General features: G+C 45.0%; 1 protein-coding gene across 11 annotated transcripts in view; it reads right to left on the reverse strand.

The window, feature by feature from the left end:
* Positions 1-132: 132 nt before the first annotated feature.
* Positions 133-22,171, reverse strand: part of TNIP1 (TNFAIP3 interacting protein 1) — a 75,973-nt gene continuing 53,934 nt past the window's right edge. For 7 of the 11 annotated variants that reach the window (XM_054975970.1, XM_054975969.1, XM_054975975.1 and 4 more), the window contains 11 exons: positions 14,777-14,867; positions 13,978-14,067; positions 13,222-13,287; positions 12,831-12,962; positions 10,943-11,068; positions 10,578-10,700; positions 8,319-8,444; positions 7,608-7,688; positions 6,053-6,250; positions 5,721-5,807; positions 133-2,573 (listed from right to left, as the gene is read on the reverse strand). In XM_054975970.1, coding sequence (XP_054831945.1) covers positions 2,187-2,573; positions 5,721-5,807; positions 6,053-6,250; positions 7,608-7,688; positions 8,319-8,444; positions 10,578-10,700; positions 10,943-11,068; positions 12,831-12,962; positions 13,222-13,287; positions 13,978-14,067; positions 14,777-14,867 — 1,507 coding nt within the window. In that variant the 3' untranslated portion in view covers positions 133-2,186. Of the gene's footprint in view, positions 2,574-5,720; positions 5,812-6,052; positions 6,251-7,607; positions 7,689-8,318; positions 8,445-10,577; positions 10,701-10,942; positions 11,069-12,830; positions 12,963-13,221; positions 13,288-13,977; positions 14,068-14,776; positions 14,868-22,171 lie in introns of all 11 variants that reach the window. The other 4 variants (XM_054975979.1, XM_054975977.1, XM_054975978.1 and 1 more) reach the window with 2 other exon arrangements.

A 22,171-nucleotide genomic window follows, 5' to 3' on the forward strand; every position in this document is an offset into this window, starting at 1 on the left:
GGGGGGCATGTCTTAGAGTGTCCTATTAACCATTTTCTTCTCATGGCAACTTAAGGGACACTTAATAGTTCAAGATATCCACTAAACCATATTATAGGAATGTCAGTCTGATATGACACTGTCGGCACTGTATCGTATGGAAAAATTCATACTTTATTAAGGATAAAATCAAATCAAACATATTTATAATTAAGACCATTTTGCATAAACAAATGCCTAAAATGTACAAAAGGATGTACTTAGGTTCATTTCTATGTATCTCTACACATTTCACAAAATAGTAAGATTAGCTAGCAAAAATATTAGCATGTCTGAACACAGTGGCAATGCACACCAAGAGTCCCTTTAAATATACAGGAAATATTGTTTCTATTCAGAGATGCAGGCAAGAGTCAATACTCTTCTTTCTTTCCCTCACCTCTTTCTATGGTACAATCCACTATGTAATTATAATAATATACTTTTCTATAATAATGTGAGCTCATTGTACAGATAATTTACACATTTTCAGCGCTGAATGAATTTGTCCTTGGGGATTATTATTTTTTCTTTGTTTGAAACTAATGAGAAACGGAACTTCTTCTGTGGTTATTACCAAAAAGGACTGCTTCTCTAAAGAGTTTTACGGCTGTTTATTTGAGAATATCACTTCTAGTTTCAAACAAGAATAGATTTTAATTTCTAACCGTTTCAACTAATATCCAGCATTTTATGCCATCCCTACCATTACTCACATTGAAGATTGTACACAACAAATTAACTGTCCAGATCATGAAGAAAAAAAAACAGCAATCCCTTGGAGCAGTCATGTTTGAAACTAGCAACTCTAAGTGTCAGGGAAATGTGGAAATGAAGGATACCATTACGGACCATGATACAGTGGAACAGAGATGTTCAGAAACCTGGTCAAGCAAGTGTTTTAAAGTTTTCACTCAACCTACAGGCTTGTCCATCCTTCATCTCTGCCCACTTGTGCTGCTTCCTCCCCATCTTCTGTGAATTAACTACCGTATTTCCAACTAACCATTTTCTATACACCTTTTCCCACATTCCATATCCTATCTATTCCCCATGCTCTCTCGGCACCCCTAATAATTCAGTGCTCTCTTTTGACAACTAATCACATTCCTGTTGTTCCTTTTCCACTCATGTGCACTGTAAAGAAACCCCTCTCTTACCCCAAAACTTTTCAGTTTCCACAAGTATTCATTGGTTTTACTGGAGTAACCAGCCTTGATGATCAGCAGAATGGAGAGGGAGCCATGAGGAATGCTGGTAGAAAGCTCTCCTGTGATCATATCCAAGCTGTTTTGTGACCACACAAGCTTTCGCTTGACCCTTGTAACCAGTGGTGACCATGTCAGTAATACCTCTTGTAATTTGGAGAGCAATCCTAAGCAGGGCTACTCAGAATCCTACTCAAGTCAATTCAATGAGGCTTACTCCCAGGAAAGTGATCTTGGGATTGCACTGTATGTTACCTAGTTATAGCCAAAATGGATTACATTCCATTTACTCATTGATTTTATGTACTGAAAGTGCACCAAGACCTTTCATTGGTACCTGTCTCCAGCTTGCCCACCATCATTCTCAGAGAATGTTTGCAAGATCCAGTGATCAACGTTTTTCATTATTACATTTGCTCTGTCATGAGGAAACAAGATCCACCTTGCTAAAGACTGAGATGGTCCTGCATTCTTTCTACAACAGTGGCCATCCCTATGCAGGAGAGAAGCTGAGAAGCAGAACCTTCCAGGCTACTCCTGCACCACAGCCTTTAAAGAAACCATTGCTACTTCATGAGACCCTCCAATAAGAGAAACAGGCGGAAGCTGCCATGTTATAAAAGTAGATGCTGTAGAGGAACAAGAATTAGTTTAAATCTTGTGCAGCCGTCTTCAGTGGAGAATCAAACAACTTTTATTTTGGCTAAATCACTGGACTAGATCCAAGTTCTGAAAAATGAGATTAGTGAAGAAGGTACTTTTCACTTTTATTCTTATACATTAGAGACAGGGATTCAATTTCATTTTTTTGTTGTTGTTTCCTTCCAAAGATTTTGAGTCCTTAGTCTGTCCAGGCATTTAGCCACAATAAAGGACAGTTTTCCTGCATACAGAATATTTCTGCTGTAAATAAATGCCAATGCTACATCATGTATTTAAAACCATCATATTGCAAGGAAATCAGCTATATTTAGGCTCTGTTGGATATAGGGTGCTCCCACCATTTGCTGCTGGCCACTCCTTTGCAATGGCAAGTTCTTGATCCAAAATGCCAGGAGAAAGCCACACAGGCAGGTTCCTCAGCCAGCAATTTCCCAAAACTCTGAGCCACTGACCACTTTTCAGCCGCATGTGCTGCATGTCTTCAGAAAATCCAGGTGAAGCTGCTGTTGTCCCAAGCGTATATATTCCACATACACAAACAGTGATCTGTGTCCAGAAGCACAAGGAGGCCACCTGGATATGCAGGTTCACGTGCATGTCACAAGTTGTCTTCTGATGCTGCCCTGCCATTGCCACGGAGTTATGTGGGCCTTTGGTTTTTGGGCAGCCCAAGACCTGTAGGATCTGAAAGAACACAGACATATTACAAAAGCTGTACTCAAGTCCTTGTATTTTAGAGGCACATCCCACATGTAGTCAGATCGCCGGCCCCTCCAGCAGTGGCGCCAGGGTTTTCAGCGCTCGCAACCGGCATGCGTGATGATGTCACGTGTGATGTCATCACGGGAGTGCGCATGCCGCCAGCCCAATCGCTGCGGCGGGCGGCTGGGACGGTGCGCAGGTGGTCTCCGAGTTCTCCTGCTCGGTTGCCTGCGCCACCGAAGACGCCTGCCTGCGGCTGCTGCGCCCAACCAGGGGCGTGTGCTGGCGGTGGCGGCGGCGGCACAGGGCAGGAGGGATAGGAGGCTGCAGCTCTGTGGCGTGCGCTCCCACCCCCCACACCTCCTCCGGCGCTCCCTCCGGCACCCCGTGCCCTGAGGCCACCACCTACCTGGCCTCAATGGGCGCGCTGGCCCTGGGCCCCTCAACCAAAGGCCTGGCAGAACATCTCCGTCTTATAGACCCTACGGAACTGTAACAAACCCTGCAGGGCCCAGTTCTCCAATGGGAATATGTTCCACTGGGCTGGAGCCAGGGTCAAAAAAGTCCTGGCTGTGGTTGAGGCCAGATGAATCCCCTCAGGCTGGGGACCACCAGGAATGTCCCTTGGGCTGGGGACCACCAGGAACTGCTTATCTGCAGAGTGCAAGGCAGGGGACATAATGGGAGAGGTGGTCCCACAGGTATGCTCGCCCCAGTCGGTGAAGGGCTTTAAATACCAAAAACAACACCTTGAACTGGATCCAGAACTCAACTGGGAGCCAGTGCAGCTGGCACAGCAATGGAGGAATATGTGTCCTAATCCGAGTCCCTATAAGGACATGTGCTACTGCATTCTGGACCAGCTGTAATTTCTGGGTCAAGCCCAAATGTACCACCATAGACTCCAGAGCCATGAGTATGTGTGTGTGGAAAGTGCCATCAAGTTGCAGCCAAGTTATGGTGACCCCTGCTCGGGTTTTCAAGGCAAGAGGCATTCAGAGGTGGTGTGCCCTTGGCCTGCCTCTGCAGAGCCGCCCTGGTCTTCCTTGGTGGTCTTCCATCTAAGTACTAACCAGTGCTGACCTTGCTTAGCTTGCACAATCTGATGAGATCGGGCTACAGTGGGCCATTCAGGTCAGGGCCCAGAGCCATACACTCACTCAATATCTATTATATTATGGTAGTGGATATTCAGCAATGCTTTGTATTTTGAGCACAAATTCTGGAAAAGACATGTGACATTTAAAAATTTGTCAAGTGTCTGGAAAGTTTTCCAAAATACAGACAAAAATGACCAGCGGGATTCCACTGACTCTTGTCCAAGCTGGCTTTGAAAGCTGCACAGCTCTCTCTAACAGCCATGCATTGGTCCCAGATGGGACCAACCACTTGCACTGCAAGGCTCCATGATGGACAAAACTGCGCTAGGCTGGTTTTTTCCACTGAAAAGGTGTTTATATCCCACACACAGAGTAGGAAGTCAGGAGGGAAATGCCCAAATGACTGTACATCAGGGCTGTTTTATCACCAGAGCTGTTTCGTCATCACTTCCTGCTTGGGGCACCAACTTAGTGGTGGTGGTGGTGGAGTAATCTGGGGCCAGGTGACAGGTATGGCTTTCACCTTTCATCATCATCTATGCCACAGCCGCTTCCCTCTTCAGCCTGCTTTGGACCCTTTTCCTGCCAGCGTAGAAGGAAATGAACACCTTTCCCCCATGCCACCCTGGCAGGAGCCATAGCAAGCTGAAAAGGAAGTGCCATGGATCCTGACAGGGTGGCCCATGTTAGACCTGGGGTCTAACTACTACTACTACTACTACTACTACTACTACTACTACTACTACTACTACAACAACAACAACAACAACAACAACAACAACAACAACAACAACAACAACAACAACAACAACAACATTCTGTTTATATACTGCCCTTCAGGACAACTTAATGCCCACCCAGAGCGGTTTACAAAGTATGTTATTATTATCCCCACAACAATTACCCTGTGAGGTGGGTGAGGCTGACAGAGCTCCAAGAAGCTGTGACTGACCCAAGGTCACCCAGCTGGCTTCAAGTGGAGGAGTGGGGAATCACACCCAGTTCTCCAGATCAGAGTCCTGCGCTCTTAACCACTACACCAAACTGGCTCTCAGCTGCTTCCTCTGCACCTTGCCCTTTATTGTTTATTGTACTTCATTTGCACCCTACTTTTCTCCCCAGTGGGGACCTAAAGTGGTTTTCAAGGTCCTCTCTTTCTCCATTTTATCCACGCACCTCTGTGAGGTAGGTTAGGCCAAGAGGGTGTGACTGGCCCAAGAACACCCAGGAGCTTCCATGGCAGAGTGGGGAGTCAACCCTGGGTTGCCCAGATCCTAGTTTGATACTCAAACCACCACACCATGGTGGCACCATGCCCTGGACCCCCTGGGCAAAAGAAGAGAGGGGCACTTGGGGTGGCATAATAGCTTGACCCAGCTCTAATACATACCTTGATCTCTCTTAAAAACAGATCAGTTAGATGCTTAAAAAATATGTACCACTAGATATTTATATGACTCCAAGAACTTGACAAAGATGTGTATCTTCAGGTACTCCCCTACTCCCTGCCACCCAGCCTCTCTTGTTAGAAAATGACCAGTTCATATGTTATGAGAGCCAGGTGATTGCTGCCTGAAACAGTCGCTGCAAGGCATATAAGGGGTGCAGCAAATTGACATGCTGCCTACAATGGAACTGATGAATGTGTGAGCCACTCTACATGTTAAAGACATTATATCAGGGGTTGGATCCAGAATAAGTATTCTACTCAAGCAAGGCATTTCTGTCAGGGGGGAAAGAATGTCCATCGGGGAACAGAATGTTCCTGCCTCCCCTCATGCACAGATCTCCCAGAAATGCCTACTTCTGTGGGACAGGGGAGCCTTAGGAAGAGCAGGAAAGGCAAAGAGGAGGTATGCAGCAGGAAGATACAAGTAGTGGAAATTACTCCAACCCTTCTGTTAGCAGAAAATTTAGTCTGAATAAAACACTAGTCTATCATAGCACCTGAAAGATGCAAACAAGAAGTAGTAACACCCAATACAGCCCTAATGAATTCAGACAAAGGAGTGTGTCTCTCCTTCCTTACCAGATTCCTTTGGGAGCTGTTTTGCACTGTCCACTGCTTGTGAATTCTGATTTTGTGATATGACGCATGGGGGAACCCACGTATATTCTGGCTAAACGGAGGGAGAAATCAAGGTGGAGAATTACAGTGTGCTTTAACATGGAAGCTTTACATCTCTATACTAAATGTCACCAGTGCAAAAGAACTGGCAAAAGAAGAAGTGAGGCTGTTCATTCTGAAGACTCTCCTGCCCTGCCCAGAATCTGGGTCAATCCCAAGAAACTCAGCCTTTTTGGAAAAAGTCAGGGAGGGCACTGCACTTGCCCTGTTGCCTTGTCCTTTAGTTAACTCACAGGAGGGAAACGGTGGAAATTCTGAACGGGAGGGCGCTCGTTTGGTATTGTTGATGGTGGGTAACGGATCTGTTGCCAGTCTTCATAACCATGGTACACATGTGGTGGGACTGGAGGGATACATGGGAACTGGTACATAGGGTAGACTGGGGCAACTGGTCCTGGCTGTGGCTCTGGGTGCAATCTGTCACCCGAATGCTGCAAGAGATTAAAAGGACATTTAGTACAGTGCAAGCACTTCTGACTCACGCATAAAAGTTAATGATTTACAGACCCAGCTACTGAAGCATCTGGTACTTGGAGTCCTGTCTTTATGCTTGGCTCATCTCTGCTTGGCATGCAGTTTATAGATGACCCAGGGAACACTATGCTCTCCAAGTTACCAGGAAAGGGAACACTAGGAAATAGAAGCAGCTTTCCATTGTGGATTGCCTATAATATTTTTATTCTGATCTTCCTCCAAAGAGCACAAGGTGAGATACATGGTTCTTCCCTCTTAACTTTTCCTTTCAGCAACTCTCCTTCACTATTGCAGACTCATCCTGAAGATTGGTGCTGCACGGCTTCCTTCTTATCTGCAATCCCCTAGACAAAAGCTGTCAGAACTGCCTTTTCACCACCAAAACCATGTGCCATGTACAGTTAGTTTTCCATGTGCTTGGGCCAAAACATGTAAAATGTGCTGTAGGGACATCAGCCCAGCAAAAATTTTAAAGCAGGATGACATATGAAGGGGAGGAGGATGTAGTCTTGAGGTAGAGAAACCAGACAGTTTCCATTCAAAGGTGGCCCATGACCTTGAGAAAACACCCTTCCTTGTCTGAACCTCAGATTTATTCAAAGTTGGAAGGAGTCTTATAGGCCCATTTGGTCCAACGCTTTGCTTCATACAGGATATTCAAAGCTGAAACATCCTTAACAATGGCTTCTGGCAGAGGAGCCCCCAAGTCATTGGTCCATTGGTGAAATACCACTTTTCTCATGTAATGGAGATAAAAAGCTCTAATGTGTGGTGTATAGCTGTTAATATCTAGTATATCATGATTTTCTATTCCGGTTCCTTTCACAAACATTTCCTTTTGAAACTCCTCCCTGCTATTCAGACCCTGCAGAGATCTTTTTAAAAACAAAGCATTAAGATGCCGGTCAGTAGTGGGCACTGGCCCTTAAACCTATGTTGTCCCACCGAGTCACGTTCACAATGATGCAGGGAACAGGTTTTGCACATGGTGAGCAGGCAACCAACCATGCTGTTGGAGCTACTGGCTCAAAAATGGCACTGCCTGGTTCCCAGCTTCAACCTGTCTCTGTGCACTTGTGTACGAGTTTACCTGGAGGAATTTAACAGTATAAAACAGGCCTAACGTGAGTTACCAAAAGTTATGTTTTCCGAGATGCTGGAGTCTGGTTTCTATGTTCTGTTTCCAGTGCTCACTTCCACTGCCTGCTGGCTAAGTCAAGGAGTTACTTAAGAATCAAGGCACAGATGCCTGACTGTTTTTTTGCCTGAAGTTAAAGAGTTTGGTCCTGCAGCCAAGTGCCCAGCATTCACTACCTGTTTGTACTGTTTGAGCAGTTTCTTGAACTTGTCTTTCTCCTCCTTCTCTTTCTGGCAATCCTCTTTAGAGATCCGCAACTGAAGGGTACAAAGAGAACAGGTGACAATACGGAAGGAGCCGAGACTTTGTCTAGACTGAAGAGCAGCACCTTTCCTAGCTGGCACACAGGTTAGTCAGACACAATAAAAAACAGAACAAAAACAAATTGACATAAGGAGAGCAATTTAACATTAGGGTGAAACTAAACAAGATGGTAGAGTGCCACAACTGGATCTTCTGTGCTTTTAAAAAACTGCTAGTAGCTGCTGGGTGGAGAGGGAAGGCAATTAGAAGTATTTTTTAAAACCCTCCTCCTCTTCCGTTCTTCTGATGCAAATCTTCTTCACTGAATCTGCTATTTGCTCCACAGGAAAAAATATGCAGGAATCACAGGGAAAATGGCAATTCTGGGGGTAAGGGTGGTTTAAATTATGTGGAAAAAGCACTGAGGAGGGTGGGCTCAGCTCTATGCCACCCCGCAACCCCCCCCCCCCACCTGAGATCAGTGTTATTAAAGGCCATCTTTTCTACTTTAGGCCTTAGAGTTTGTGTGGCAAGACTGAGCACCAGAAGAGACATGTTCTGCTTTCCCTGTGTGTCTTCTCCTTCTCCAAAGGGCTAGACCAAGAGAGCTCTAGAAAAGCAGACTCCCTAGTCCAGCTCCCTACCTGATTGCTTGTATGCATTAACTGCTTCTGAAGCTTCTCCAGCTGCTGCTTCAGCTCTTCCTTCTCCTCATTCATCCTCTCCCTGTCACTCCGTTCCCGTTGGAAGTCCTCCTCAAAGATCTTTACCTGCCACAAACGGGAGCGATAACTGAAATTACATGGATGCACCCTAAGATGAACCATGGAACAGCAGGCCAAGATTGCTTTTAAGAAAAACAAGCCTCTCTATTATTTTAGACTAGCAACAAAGCCCGTTGTGGGAAAAAATACAACAGGCTCTAGAAAGGGGAGGGTGGATAGACAGGCATTCCTTCCTCCTCCATCACAGACCCTGGCCAGTGAAGGAGGGAGTGGGCATTGCCACCTTCTCTACATGTGATCTTGGCCATGTGAAATGGGGGGTGGCTTTGCCTCCTGCTCTGCTCCTAATATCAGCTGTATTAAGGTAGAGGTGGGCATTGCCACCTGCTCCACTCCAAATACCAGCTGTGTTAAGGTGGGGTGGACATTGCCACCTGCTCCACTCCTAAAACCAGCTGTGTTAAGGTGGGGGGTGAGCATTGCCACCTGCTCCACTCCTAATACCAGCTGGCTTAAGGCGGTGGTGGGCATGGCCGCCTGCTCAGTGACTTAGTCCAGTAGATTGAAGAGGGTGGGCATTGCCACCTGCTCTGCTCCTTATCCTGACTGGGAGAAGGGAAGAAGGGCATTGCCTCCTGCTCTGCTCCTGATCCCAGCCAGGTGAAGGCATGGGGGGGCATTGCCACTTGCTCCCCTCCTGATCCCAACTGGGTGTTGGGGGGGGTGACCATTGCCGCTTGCTCCCCTCCTGATCCCAGCTGCGTGAAGTGGGGTGGGCATTGCCACCTGCTCCACTTGTGATCCCAACTGGGTGTTGGTGGGGGAGGGCATTGCCACCTTCTCCACTCCTAATACCAGCTGCATTAAGGCAGGGGGGTGGGCATTCCCATCTGCTCCTTTCCTAATATCAGCTGGGTTAAGGCGGGGGTGGCAATTGCCATGGGTGGGCATTGCCACCTGCTCCGCTTTTAATACCAGCTGGATAAGGCGGGGGGCAGGCACTGGCACATGCTCTGCTCCTGATTCCAGCTGGCTGAAGAGGGGTGGCCATTGCCACCTGCTCTGCTTGTAATAGCAGCTAAGTTATGGTGGTGGGTGGGCACTGCCACCTGCTCTGCTCCTAATACCACCTGGTTGAAGGCAGGGGAGGGACATTGCCACCTTCCCCGCTCCTAATACCAGCAGGGTTAAGGTGGGAGGTGGCCATTACCACCTGCTCCACTCAAAATACCAGCTGGGTTAAGGAGGGGGTGAGCATTGCCATCTGCTTCACTTCTAATATTAGCTGGGTTAAGGTGGGGGTGGGAATTGCTGGGGGTGGGCATTGCCACCTGTCCCGCTCCTAATACCAGCTGGGTTAAGGCACTGGATGGGCATTGCCACCTGCTCTGCTGCTAACCCAGCTGGGTTAATGTAGGGGTGGGCATTTCCACCTGCTCTGCTCCTAATATTAGCTGGCTTAAGGCAGGGGGTGGGAATTGCCAGGGGTTGGGATTACCACCTACTCCGCTTCTAATACCAGCTGGGTAAGGTGGGGGCGGGCATTGCCCCCTGTTCCGCTCCTGATCTAAGCTGGCTGAAGGGAGGTTGGCATTGATACCTGCTCTGCTCCTTATACCAGCTGGGTTAAAATGGTGAGTGGGCATTACCACCTGCTCCGCTTCTAATACCGGCTGGGTGAAGACGGGGGTGGGCATTGCCACCTGCTCCGCTCCTGATCCCAAATGGCTGAAGGGGGGCGGGTATTGATAGCTGTCCCGCTCCTAATACCAGCTGGATTAAGGTGGGGGTGGGCATTACTGCCTGCTCTGCTCCTAATACCACGTGAGTGAAGGCAGAGGATGGACATTGCCACTTGCCCTGTTCCTAATACCTAGCAAAAAAAGGGAGAGAGTCACGGAGGAACATGCATGAAATGAAGAAAACCGTGACCGACTGACTAAAGCAATTAAAGAAACAGCAATATCAAAATTTAATATAATCAATAAATAATTAAAGTGAATAGTACAACAGGTACAAGGTTACTGGGGATGTAACATGAGTCCCAAATAACAGTCAAAGTTGATTACAAAGTGCAAATGCTGAATTCTTAATGGTACAAAGATACAAGGGCTCACAATCCCATCAGCATATCAATCAAACAAGGCTGGCCCTGCTTTGAATGAACACGCCCCATACCTGCTGCTTCAGGAGCTCATTCTGGGTCATCACCTCCTGCTGCCGGATACTCAGACTGGATTCAGTTGGGCTGTTAGAGGCAGGAGATGCAGAGGCTTGGACGTTCAGGGCCTCTTCTAAGGCCTGAGGGGTAAATGGAGCACAGAAAACAGTCAGAAAACCTTTTCCTCTAAAACCTCACTTCTGGACAGGCCGCTGCCGCGTACTAGGACAGGTGACACTTGCTAGTGGCAGCAATGGCAACAGGACCGTTATATTGTCCAGGAAAGTCTGTCACTGTGAGGGAGGGGCAGGGAAAAATCAGGCGCTCTTATGGAGAAGGGAAAAATGGATCTAGAGGGACTTTTTCTTCCAAGGCTTCTCACTTTGTTTAGCCGAACAATCTCCTTCTGGTACTCCTTTTGCCTGGTGACCGGAACCAGCTGATCCTGCAGCAACTTCACCTGCTGTTTGAGGTCTTTTACTTCTGTGCTGTACGTCTCTTTTTCTGCCTGAGAGAGACAGGGTCAAACCAAAATACACTTGAATTACACTCAAATTACAAAATACACTTGAATTACCCATGTAATTCGAGAGTATTTTGTCTCATGTGGTGAGATCCACAGACACACAACAGTTACAGCTTTACATTAGTGACAGTGGTCCTGGCTTTATGACTCTCTCCTCCCAGCACTGGACCCAACGTGAATTCAATGGAGCAAAAAGAAAGCCAATGAAAGCGGGAAGTCTGCTTTTCCTTAATTCAGAACCTTGCCTTCCAGGTTGTGTGAGAACATGTGCCTGCGGATTAGCAAGCACACATGTGGAAAGTTTTTTTTTTAAACTACCTCTATCAAGTACCACTGGTTAAAACACTCCTCTGATTTATCTTCCTCCTTCCCTGCTTAAAAATACCCTATACTCCCTTGTCAAAGATACCATTCAACTCGTCATCTATCATCAAGTTTGGTAGTCAAGCTCAAGGCCCAGCTTAGCTGTTTGATTGTATCGTTTATGAGCTACACCACAGTGATCAACTGAAAGTTAAGAAGCCAAAAGAGAGTACCCTTCCCATCTTGGAAAAGTATTCTTCTCCAGGAAGGTTTTCTGCAACTCCTTTTTTCAGAATACAAGAGGTAATGTTTAAAAATCAAGCACACATCAGAAGAACGTATATTGCCCAATACAAATTCAGGACCGCGGGAAGCCATTCTTCACTAGTGACAGGACCTTCTTTGTAGAATGCTCTGTTCCATGAAGAATGCAGGGATTTTTCCCAGCTATATATTTGCAATGAGCAATTAGATTCTACTGTTCTATTATTAGTGCTAGTGGCACCTACATTGCATCTTAAAGTCTTTTTCTCAATTTGAGTATTTTAAAACAATCTAATGATTAAAATAATCAATTGTTACCCATGGCCCCAAAAAGTAAGAGAAAAGATAGGTAATAATGTCATCAAAATTATTCTTCTGCCAGAATGACTTAGAACAAATGATCAGGAACTATATAGATTTAAACAGCAGGATTTGAGTCCAGTAGCACCTTAAAGATCAACATGACTTTCAGAGTGTAAGCTTTTGAGAGTCAGAGCTCCCTTCATCTGATACGAGCAGGAATGGAGATCCCTGAGCCTTTATATATATTTAAAGGCTTCAAGGAATAGGTTGCAGGGGGAGGCAGAAGATTTGTATGGTGTGCTGGAGAAGTAAGGTTTATTCCCCCCCTTCTGCTATTTTTCTGGTCTCAACTGACTATGTCCCTCAGTACTTATTTTCCACCACAGGACTAACAGCAGCTTGTGTGTGTGTGTGTGTGTGTGTAAGGGGGTGGGGGTTGATTTGTATGAGGAAAATGGTTCCTGGCTTCTCCTGCAGGACTGAGACCTCTCACCCACCCACTGAACTCCTTTTAGGTTTTTAAAAAAACAGGAAGATTTTAATCACAGAAACGTAGAGCTAGAAGGTAACCCAAGGGTCATCTAGTCCAACTCCCTGCACAATGCAGGAAATTCACAGTTACTCCCCCACCCCCACCCTGCCACTCTCCCAGTGACTGCTGCTCTATGCCCAGAGGAAGGCAAAAAAACCTCCAGGATCGCTGGCCAATCATGCATATTATGCAGCTCGGACCTTATATTTAAACTCAGTAAAGTGCTTTATACATGCTGCTTTAGGACTAAAAGGTGAAGTTGCAAAGGTTACCATGAGTGAAATAAATATAGCTTAAAATCCAGAGCTGGACAGGCAGCCACCTACACATCCTAAGACTCACCTCCTCCTCTTCAATCTTGGATTTTGCCAAGAGAAGCTTACGGTCAAAATCCCGCTGCTTCTGTTCCCGCGCTGCCTCTAACTCTGCTACTGCTTTCTGGGAGTCTGCAAGCTTTTGCCGTAGTTCTGTTACCTGTTGAAAGGGAAAAGGTAATCTTTTTGAGCGTATGACCATGATAATGTGAAAAATGGTGCAACCCACCCAAGAGAAATGCTTAAGTTTGATGCAGACGAGTAAATGAGGAGATGAAAACACATAACTGGCATATAAGGATTATAAGTGTATAGAGAAACTGATCCAGTTTATTTTCCCACTTTCTTCCAGTCAGCCACAATATGAAGGTAAATCTGTACAGCTGCCCTCATGAAAAACGCTGGTACTCTGCCATTACCTTCTGCTCATATTGCTGCTTCATGAACCGGAAATGATGGTCCCACTGCTTATTCACTTCCAGCAGCTAGAAAGAAATATACAGTTATCTCCAGATAAACTGAAATATTTACCAGTCCTTGAGCCAAGCATCACTTTCTCAATGCTTTCTGGCCTGGACAGCCTCTTTCAAGGTCAGGATATATTGCTAACTATCTTGTCACATCATCTTGGGCCTCTCTTTAACACAGGTTGCCAAACTTTACATGCAAACTGGGCTGCCAACTCCAGCTTGGGAAATTCCTGGCAATTTGGGGGTGGAGCCTGTGAAGGGGCAGAACCTCAGCAGGGTATAATCCCATACAGTCGCCCCTCCAAAGCAGCCATTTGTCCAGGAGAACTCATCTCTGTTGTCTGGAGAGCAGTTGTTAATTCCAGGACATCTCAGGACCCACCTGAAAGTTGGCAACCCTACATGCAAACAATTGTTTAGACATCATACCAATACCACTGTAACCCAATTTGTACAACTGATTTTAAATGCAGATTAGGGTGGTTCTAAGGAAAGGAGGCTCTATGAACTGCACTGCCTATATTTATGCATATATGTGCTGCCTCTCCAGGAACCTGCTTGAGGCTTACAGATAAAATAAAAACAAAACCATTATAACAAAACCATTAAAAACTCAAACCATTAAAGCACATCCACATCCATATTAACTAATCCATGAGAATGTCCACTCTAGACTCTGTCACACAGGGCCGATATATGGCTTACCTCATTGCGCTGGTGCTCAAGTATCTTCACTTTCTTCTCACTTGTCCCCAAAGAGCTTTTTCCTGCTGCTTTCTCCAAAACTGTTCCTTTCTAAAATGTGGACACCAGGAAAGGGTCTTTTCAAGAAAATTAAGACTATCACAGCAACAAATCCAGCACCTGCACCAATGCTTCTCCCTCCCAAGCCTAGTGTAAAATAGATAAGATATGCCCCACTCATTCTACCAGTAGTAACCTGTACAAAACACAACTGGGAAGGATAGTAGTATCTGTGGCTTTTTAATAAAAATAGTAAAGAGAATGGTTTGGATTTTACAAACCATGAACAAAAGGTGTCTAAAAGACCTGTCCTCCACTCCCTGTTCACCCAAGCTATAGCCGAGGGTCAAGGGACCCTTGCAAATAGATCCTGCAGCACAGGGGGCTCCAATCCGAGGGGGAAACAACCAATCCTCCCACTGCCCTCTTGAGTGAAATGTACCAAAGGCCCAAGAACTCATGCAGAGGGTGGGAGGGGGCAAATTCTGCCAATTTGCTTTATTGCCAGAAGCCCATTCTACTCTGCTCCAAAGAACTACCTACTGGAGCAGTTTTATTAAAGAAGGTGTGTTCTGTTCGTTGTAGGATTGGCTTGTTTTCATTATTGGGGCATCCTTGAACCTTACAGGGCCTTGAGCAAGGAGTAAATGAGTGAAAATTTCACTCTAGTAGTGTGTGAATAGTTCTTCTGTAGAATTTGGCACTTGCCACTAGGAAATGGGATAGTGGACTGTCCAGGTTATGGAAAAAGGGTTTCTACCTGCTGCTGCTCTGCATTTTCTGTGCCTTCCCCCTTCATGTCTTCTTTGCTGCCCATCATCACAATCTTCCTCAGCTCCAGATTTTCACACCTACGCAAGAGAGAGAATATATGAGCCTTAAAAGAAAGGAAAGCACCCACCTGGGTTTTTCAACATCTAGGGGAAGCACAGCAATCAGTCCGGACAAACAAGAGCAAAAATGAGATCCTTGGATAAAAAGAACAAAACCTTTCCCCTTTTCCTCCAGAAGGAACTCCTGGTAAGGGCAGAGTCACTTTATGATTTGTTAGATTTGTATTCTGCTTTTCATGGGCAAGCTAAAGGCTACCAACCCAAATTTCACAAACATAAGAATCGTGGTAGGGAAGATGATGCTTGAGGGAATGCAGAAGAACCCTGGATTTGGCTCCTCATGTGGCGATTTCCACTAGTATAGCCAGCTGTGCCGTAACACAAAATAGAAAGCATATGTGACTATTTTCACCCTATGCAACAATCAGTAGAGCAATCCTATGCACACTAACCTGGGAGTAGGCCCCATTGAATACACTGGGACAAACTTCTGAATAAATCTGCACAGGATTGCACTGTAAGTAAGTTAAATGTACTAGTTACCAAAAAAGCTTTTCTTTTACAGAGATCAGCAAATTGATTTACTGTTTTTTTAAAAAACCATTGTTTTCTTCAAATGGAATACAAGGATTATTTTGCTTGTTTCAAGTTTTGGAATGAGAGAATATCAAGATTACAGAAGACAGGTGACCTTGGTGTCAGATGATTGAAGAATTGAATACCTTTATTATATCTGCTTCTCTGCACAATAAGAGATGGGAGAATTCCAGTTAGATCAACTTTGTTGTCTTCTGGTATTGTCATTTCCAAAAGAAATCCTCCATTTTCTTCTCTCCTACCTCAGTGCATGATGAAAACTGTATCAGGCACAATTTTAACCTAATTACTGCAAGGTTTCCTTTACATCTTAAGACTGAAAGAAACTGCAGACAGAACTTACAGAAAGAGAAAAGCAGCCAAGAGAAAGGACAACCAGTACTAGTTCCCTATGGAACAAAGGTCTCCTCTGAGGTACAGGCTTTCTTGGGAGAGAGAATCTGCTCAGGAGTAGGAGCAGAGAAGCAGGAACAAGGAGTGGCCAGGGAAGAGGGGTAAAAGGCTCCAACTGTCAGCAGGGAAGGTGCAGTAGACAGCCAGGCTTGGAGCCTTTGTAGGCTGGAGAGAACTAAACTTTCTGGGGGCTTGAAAGTCACCATTTCTGGCCAAGAAGAAGCCAGAAGGGCTGTTTCCTACCTGACCCAGGCAAATTGGCTCAGCCTTGGCTTGATCCTGCAGAAAGGGTGCAGCAACCAAGACAGGAGCTCAAGGAGTTGGGAGAAGGGCTTGGACTGGGAACACAACCCAGCGCCTAGAGGTGATGCAAGTTGAACTGGCCAGGCAATAAGGTGATAGGTAAACTTTGGAACTGGCACTGTAAAAGAGCTAAGCTCCCGCAGGGTAACCTACTAATTTCTGGCATGTTGACTTCTTTAGGACTGTGGAAAGAAGATAGCACCCCCCACACACACACACACACCGGGGAGGGGATGAAGCCCTGACGGCTTTGCACTCTGCCTTTCCTTCATTACTCTGTGTGTCTTAAAAATCCAAATTTAAAACGTACTAAGTACATTAAAACTCCAATAACCCCTTCTCCACCCCAAAAGCCTTCCATGTCCACTTCATTAAAAACTTCAAGAAATGGACCCCACTTATCTTTTCAGGAACCTGATCCATTGGGTGTAAGCTATGATATAAAAGGTGCAGGATCTGGTTGATGTGAAGTGGGTTATCTTATACATTATTAACCTTTCCCACAAAATCCTTCCCTTGCTTTTTTAAATGTCCATTTGCCTAGCTTGAAAACTTTACCTTCACAGTTTGAATGTTGGTAGAAACTAATAAGGGCATTATTCTACTGTTGATATACCTTTTGCCCTAATGGACTAACCAATTATCTGCTTTATCATCTATAACAGAATTAACCGGTTCGCCTCACACAAAAAAATTAAGTTCTAAAGTCTGTACAATATTAACCAGATATTCCAAAACAAGATATTCATATTGTCTCATTCTTAGTAACAATCAACTACTTCTTTGAGCACAAGACATTCACAATCAAGCACCTCTAGGAGGCAGTATGTTACTAAAATAATTAGATAAAGCTATTACTTGAAAAAAAGATACTTCTGGCTCTAAGTCTGTACAAATGAATGCAAACACTCTGAAGCAAGGTTTTGACTGGCATAATCAAAAAGATGAAGTTAGGCTGTTCAGAAAATTTTGGCCTTTCCACCTGAAGTCTGGGCACAATGACATCTTTGTTACTAGAAACGACTGTTTGCATCTCAACTGCTCAAAGGTCTTGCGAAGCTCCAAATATCTTGTATGAGAGAGAACCAACACATCCTGCTGCCTGGGTTTACCTTTCTCAGCTATTAGGCATTACCTCCATGGCAGTAAGGAGAATCTGTGCTATGAAAAGGGAGTGTCTTTCTCTAGGAATTCTCATTGCCTTGTACCAAAGGTTTGGTATCACTATGATAAGGTTCAGAGAATTTGAGACTCCTCTCACTGGCACTTTCTTCTCACATCATGGAAGAAAAATAATTCCAAAGCCCAAGAACAACTTCCAGCAACTATTCTCTAAAAATTGGCTTCTGTTTGCATCATGCCATGCCATTTAAAGCTGAAGCTCTGCATTAGATCACATCCTACGCCATCAAATGCAACTTTCCACCATTATCAGGACATCCCCACCACCTTTCTTGCTTCAGGGACTGTTTCCACATCTTGTTGTTCTTTACAGATCAGCTGACTGAATCTCCAGCATTCTATAATAGCTCTCCTTTGAGAGAGGTGGTTTTAATGCCAGCCAGGGGCTGATGCAGGTGGTTGTAAAACTGGATTGGTCTGGAGAACTACCTTCTAGGGACAGAGGGACCTAACTGCAGGTGTTAGGCTAACTTCGGTGATATCAAGAGCAGACTAAAAACTCTCTTTTCTGGAAGATCCTTGAATGATATTTTATGATCATTGTATTGGATGATGGTTGTTGCGGATTTTCCAGGCTGTATAGCCGTGGTCTTGGCATTGTAGTTCCTGACGTTTCGCCAGCAGCTGTGGCTGGCATCTTCAGAGGTGTAGCACCAAAAGACAGAGATCTCTCAATGTCACAGTGTGGAAAAGATGTTGGCAAGTCATTTATATCTACTCAGGAGGGGTGAGGTTGGGCTGAGTCATCCTGTAAGAGTTTCCCAGGGTGGGGAATGCTAATGGCGGGAGGCTTCACTGTATCCTGAGGAGGTTCTTTTGCATATGGATTGGTGCTTGATGTGCTAATCTTCTCTGCAGGGCTATTGTTGGGTATAGAGTGTTTTGTTAGCCTGGTGTTTTTCAGGACTGTAAACCATGCTCTATTCATTCTTAAAGTCTCTTCTTTCCTGTTGAAATTGTGCTTATGCTTATGAATTTCAATGGCTTCCCTGTACAGTCTGACAAAGTAGTTGGAAATGTTGTCAAGTAACAAAAGCCCAACCCCACCCCTCCTGAGTAGATATAAATGACCTGCCAACATCTTTTCCACACTGTGACACTGAGAGATCTCTGTCTTTTGGTGCTACACCTCTGAAGATGCCAGCCACAGCTGCTGGCGAAACGTCAGGAACTACAATGCCAAGACCATGGCTATACAGCCCGGAAGATCCGCAACAACCATCATTCTCCGGCCGTGAAAACCTTCGACAATCTATTGTATTGGATGGTTGTTTTTGTTGTGGACGAGAAGGGCAAGAGCCTTCAAAGAAAATGCAGGGACAAATATGGGAGAATAAAATGCCAGTTCAGTAGTACCTTAAAGACCAACAAAAATTTTCCAAGGTATAAACTGTGAGTCAAACCTCACTTCATCAACAAGGGAAATGTGGAGATAGCCATAAAGCAGAGGTTCAGTTGTGACTAATGTCCAGGATGGCAAAGACTTGTAGTCACAACTGTCAAAGAAAGGAGATGGATGGATTTTAACATCTCCAGGTGCCAGCCATAAAGAGCAGTGAGGCAAAACCTTACAGGATTTGGAAATTCTGGCAAGCTTTTCCCAAATTGTAATTAGCTTTTCCCAAGCTAATGAGTTTCCCCTGCTTAGTGACTCCAGTGTGTGTGTGTGTGTGTGTGTGTGTGTGTGTGCGCGCACACACACACGCGCGTGCGTACGCACTTTTAAGAATTCCTGGAGTGTTGGTGGCATTTTCCAGATCCCCCAGAAGCCCTGGAATGCCCTCCCCCTTGAGGTTCACTTGGCACCTACTTTACTTTCTTTTAGGCACCAGGCCAAAACACATTTTTTTACCCAGGCTTTTAATCAGCAGTTTTATCTTACTACCTTTTTAATGGCCTGCTTCTGTTTTATGGTAGTTTTTATGCTCTTTATGTTTAATTGCTTGTTTTTAATGCCTTGTTTTTTAATATTGTGACATGGTTTTATCAGCTGCCTTGAGCAGGACTCTGAAGACTCAGCATATAAATGTCCTAAATAATTAAATAAAACCCCCAAAGTTGTGACTAGGGCCATGGGGGAACAACTGAGAAATCCCACAGAGATTGGGGATTCCCTGGCCACATGCATACTATGAAGTGGCCGCTCAACTCTCCTGGGAGAGAGGTGGGGAGGGGGAACTTTGCTGGGAACATGATAGGTTTTTTTTTTTACTATCCCTTTGATGTGTCCCTGCTGAGACTGTTTTGATTGTGGGTTTTGATACATTTTGGTTGCTTTTTTAAGATTTATGGTTTGGGGTGTTTTAATTTATTGTTACATTTTTACTGATTTTTCTGATCATGAACCACTTTGGATGCTCTTAGTGGGCAGGCAGATCTATACAAATAAACTAAAACTATGGTATAAATTTTGCCCACTATGGATTGGGATTGGCCCACTATTGGGCCAAATGGATCCAAATACCTTTCTGATGGCTCTAGGGGATTTTCCTGTTGATATGGTTGGTGCTCCTTTTGATGCCCTGGTTGACCTCTGGAATGAGGAAATGACCTGGAAGGTTCACACAATCGCTCCCAGGTTCCCTCTCTCAAGTGTTAAAGCACGTGTAGCCCCTTGGTTTACTGAGGGGCTCCAGTGCTAAAAATACAAGGGGCATGTCTAGAGCAACAGTGCTGGACTCGGGACAAATCCGGTAAGACACAGGTGGAAGTTCATTTTAAAGCATATTCTGTGGCAGTGATGGCAACAAAGAAACAACACTTTTCCACCAACATTGTGTCTGTACAGGGCAAGACAGTGGAGCTATTCTAGGTGGTCAGAGGCCTGTTGGGATATGGCCTGCAGGAGGAAGGAGACTGCTTGGTGGCCTGCTATGACCATTTTGCTTAGTACTTTGAGATAAAATCTCTTGCATCCATTCCAACTTGGATTCTACATTAGTAGTGACAGTGTCAGGCGGTGCCAGATTGCTGACTTGTCCAGTTGTTTGGGATACTTTTTAGTTTATTCAATTCTGAGGATGTAGACAGGATCCTTGGAGGTTTGAGGCCTACTGCCTGGTTTGTATGACCTTCACCCTTCTTGGATATTTAAATCTGCTGGGAGTGGCTGACCAGATCTGAGAGGTAGTTAATGCCTCCTTATACAGAAGGGGTGGTCACTCCACTCCTAAAACAGACTGTCGTGTGTCCACTTCTAAAGAAGTCTACCCTAGACCAGGAGATCTCAACAATTATCAACTATTCCTAAATGTTCCATTCCTGAACAAGGAAATTGAAAGGATGGTGGACAACTTCAAGCTTTCCTGAAAGAGGCAAATTGCTTATATCCTTTCCAAACTGTTTTTAGGACTGGTTATGGGACCAAAACAGCCATGGTCACCCTGGCGGATGACCTGTGCTGGTACATGGACAGAGGGAGTGTGATGCTGTTGATTTTCCTGGACCTCTCAGCAGCTTTCGATACCATCAACCATGGTCTCCTTCTGGACTGCCTTTCCAGGCTTGGAAGCACTGTTCTGCAGTGGTTCTAGTCATTCCTGGTCTGAAGGCAGTACTGGGGAACTGCTGATCAGCCCCTTGGTCTGGCTGCAGAAACCCTGGGCTAATAAACTGAGACGCAAGACAAAAATGCTACTGGTAAGCAGAATGTCTGACCTGGGATTTAAGGTGATCCATTCTGGATAGGTATGTAATCCCTCTTGAAGAAACAGGTCCATGGTTGGAGGGTACTCTGGGACACAGGCTTACTGCTGAATAGGCAGGTGGCAGATGTGGCCAGGGATACCTTTCATTAGCTTCAATTGGTTAGCCTGCTGCAGCTTTTTTCAGGCAGAAAAGATCTCTCTACTGTGGTGCATGCCCTGGTTACATTTAGATTAGATTATTGCAATGTGCTCTATGTTGGGCTGTACTTGAAAAACATTTGGAAACTTCAATTGGTGCAGAATGTGAGTCATAGGGACTATACTACTCCAGTCTCGGCCCAGTACACTAGCTCCCAATTTGTTTCTGGGAACAATTCAAGGTGCTGACCTTTAAAGCTCTATAATGGTTTGGGACCAACAAACATGAAGGACTGCCTACTCCATCACAAACCTACCCAATCTCTGTAGTCATTTGTGCCCACACTTTCTAAGATTAGGGCCAATCCCACGTGTTCCAATTTTTTTGGGTTTTCCCAGTAAGCTGTGTCTTCCCGACCCGCTTTGAGAACTCGCCCTGCACACACATTATACTCATGTGTGCTTTGTGGGTGTTTGTCGCAAAAAAAGGTCCCAAAACAGAAAACGTGTTCTTTATTTGCGCCTCATCACAAAGGATGTAAGCACATTTGAGCGGAAGAGGGATTGCACTATACTGTTGTCCTGTCTTTCAGCTTCTGTAGAAACAGTACATGCGTAGTACTCCGTTCTCTACCATTAATTTCCTGCTCAAAGTTTTAAAGGCAACACTGTTTAGTAAATATGCACAGTATTCCAATGCGCGATTTCGTATTTAAAATAAAACCAGAAATGGCATTCCATTCTCAATGTTGTTCCTAGACTGATATTTTGATTGCTGAGTGATCCAATGTAGCAAGCACTACAGTACGATTCCCTTAGTACATGTAGATATTGTAATAGCGCAATGACTGTAAACAAATTTTTAAAAGGCGGGGGGGGGGGATTATACGATTGAGCATGTGAGCCAGACACATGTGTGATGTTTAAAGGAGGAGTAATGGCGAGAGGAGGGGTTGGAGATTTGTGGGAGGGCTCTTCTGAAGCACAAATGAGCCTCCACATGCATTGATACGGTAGGATAATTGCTCGGAAAACCCACATCAAAAATAATCAAAACCAGAC

The sequence above is a fragment of the Eublepharis macularius genome, chromosome 4 (assembly GCF_028583425.1).
Source record: "Eublepharis macularius isolate TG4126 chromosome 4, MPM_Emac_v1.0, whole genome shotgun sequence".
Lineage (NCBI taxonomy): Eukaryota > Metazoa > Chordata > Lepidosauria > Squamata > Eublepharidae > Eublepharis > Eublepharis macularius.